The 2,029-nt window shown below is 36.7% G+C and overlaps 1 protein-coding gene across 1 annotated transcript; it reads right to left on the bottom strand.

The window, feature by feature from the left end:
- Positions 1-247: 247 nt before the first annotated feature.
- Positions 248-1,360, bottom strand: LOC100261762 (photosystem I reaction center subunit psaK, chloroplastic). Its single transcript, XM_002280651.5, has 3 exons — positions 1,145-1,360; positions 697-777; positions 248-591 (listed from the first exon to the last, which is right to left on the bottom strand). Exons 1-3 carry the CDS (start codon positions 1,223-1,225, stop codon positions 364-366), a joined length of 390 nt encoding a protein of 129 aa, XP_002280687.1. The 5' UTR covers positions 1,226-1,360; the 3' UTR covers positions 248-363.
- Between the last annotated feature and the right edge of the window lie 669 nt (positions 1,361-2,029).

Here is a 2,029-nt window from a genome sequence, read left to right as displayed (position 1 = left end):
GCCCAAACTGTCAACCTCTATCATTAGTTTTCTTTTGATTAGTTCATTATTTGATGGTAATGAGGATAAAAACGCAAAACATTTTATCATTTTTAAAAAAAATTAAGTTGATTTTATTATTAAAAAAAAAAGCTTAATAGTTAAAGTGCAAATAAATGAACAAATTCCTTTTCAAGCTCTTTCATGGTATTTCTCATCCATTATCTTCAACGCTTGCATGCTTACTCAGGTCTTAAAGATCCCAAACTCAACAATGAAGTCGGCAAATAGGCATTTCAGGGTGGAAAAACAAAGCACCAAGGGGAGAGAGAGAGAGAGAGAGAGAAAGGAGTATTAGAATGAGATGGTTAAAAGGATAATAGTTTACAGGACACCTATGTTCTTAAGTCCAAGAACAACCCCAACCCCAATTATGTGACCTACAGTTCCACATGCCAAGGTATCTGCAAGGGTGAAGCCAGCTGGGTCTCCAGTCTGCAGCCCTGAGTCCCTTACCTCAAGCTTCAATCCCGCAGTCGCCTTCCTGTTGGCCGATGGAGCCAACCCAAATCGCCCAGCAAACAGCATTAGGCTTGTTGAAGTCACCATAATCTGTTTCCCCACACGCACGTAAAAAGAATAAAAGACCCGTATTAGTACCCATCTCTTTACATAAAAGAGAAATCAATCAGCAATGGCTTTGCTTGAAATGGTTACCAGATTGGTGGGTGAACCAATGAAATCACAGCGAGCACCCAAAGCTCCCTTCCCCTTGCGCCTCATTGGTTGAACTGCTGCCTGTATGCATGATGGAGACAAAAATCTGAGCATGGATTTTCATCCCATTCATTTCTCTGACTTTTTCTGTCCTCCAAATCATTCAAATACAGTTGTCTTACAGATGCCAGCCACAACCACCAGCAAATTCAGTTGATGGGGCATTCTTTTGAATGTCATTTCTAAAGGGTTTTCAATCTGTTCATCATTACTGATGGGTCTGGTCTTAAGTTCTCAAAATTCAGAAAACTTCCTCCTAAATTTTAGATTTGGGCACTACCTCACCACTACACTAATAGCAGATACAGAATCAAATAGTGCCTAGAACATTCATGTAGTAAAAAATTAAAGAAAGAGAAAACCAAGAAAAGGGAAAAGGAGCACTGACCAGAGTTTGTACAGGAGATGTGGAAGATTTGGGTCTGAGGCCATTGAATTGTGGGAGAGTGGTCATCACAGTGGTTGCCATTGCCTGATTTCAAAGAGAATGATCACAAAACCTCTCTCCCTCTTCGGTTTTTTCAGAATATTTGCTTTCAATATTAGGGTGTTAAAAGAGTTATAAGGACTAGAGGCCAGGTGTGCATCACAGCCACATGAGGAGTTTGTGGTTTGAGGGTGCCAAGCTTGGATACACTTAGATACTTGCTGCTGACCTGGCACTTACTTATTGGGATTGGGTGATCCACATTGGATAAGGTTTTGGGTGTTACACAATATTTTGGAAATGGATATGTTGGATCTGTGAGTATTGAAATCATGAAATGAAACAAAATCAGTAAGCCCTCTCTATTAGGCCTGGGCCTAGAGCCCATCATATGGTGGAATCTGATTTTGGGCCCAGTTTGGCCCACTTAAAAAAAAAAAATATTATGTCAATGCATATTAACACATTATTTCTATAATTCAATACTTTGGTCCCATCAAAAAGTTGCTTTGGTAGTATTTTTAAAATATACTTTTAATTTAAAAAGTGTTTTTCAAAAAGAGAAAAAATAAGGCATTGGACAAAATCTGAAAAACACCTTTAAAAATTTAAACAATCATTTATGGTATTTTTATGGGAGAAACACTTGAAAAATGGTTATTGTAAAACCATATCAAGTAGAAACATTGTCAAACACATTTTTAGAGGACATTTTGATAGTATTTCTATTTGAAAATTTTTTATTGAAAGTGTTTTTTCTTAAAATATTTTTACGAGAATCATTTATCAAATATTTTTTCAAAAAAATACCATAAAAATATTTCAAGTAGAAACACTATCAAACAC

This window comes from Vitis vinifera, chromosome 10 (genome assembly GCF_030704535.1).
Source record: "Vitis vinifera cultivar Pinot Noir 40024 chromosome 10, ASM3070453v1".
Classification (NCBI taxonomy): Eukaryota; Viridiplantae; Streptophyta; class Magnoliopsida; order Vitales; family Vitaceae; genus Vitis; species Vitis vinifera.
The sequence above is the reverse complement of the archived record's forward strand: the minus strand, read 5'-3'. Positions and strand labels throughout refer to the sequence as shown.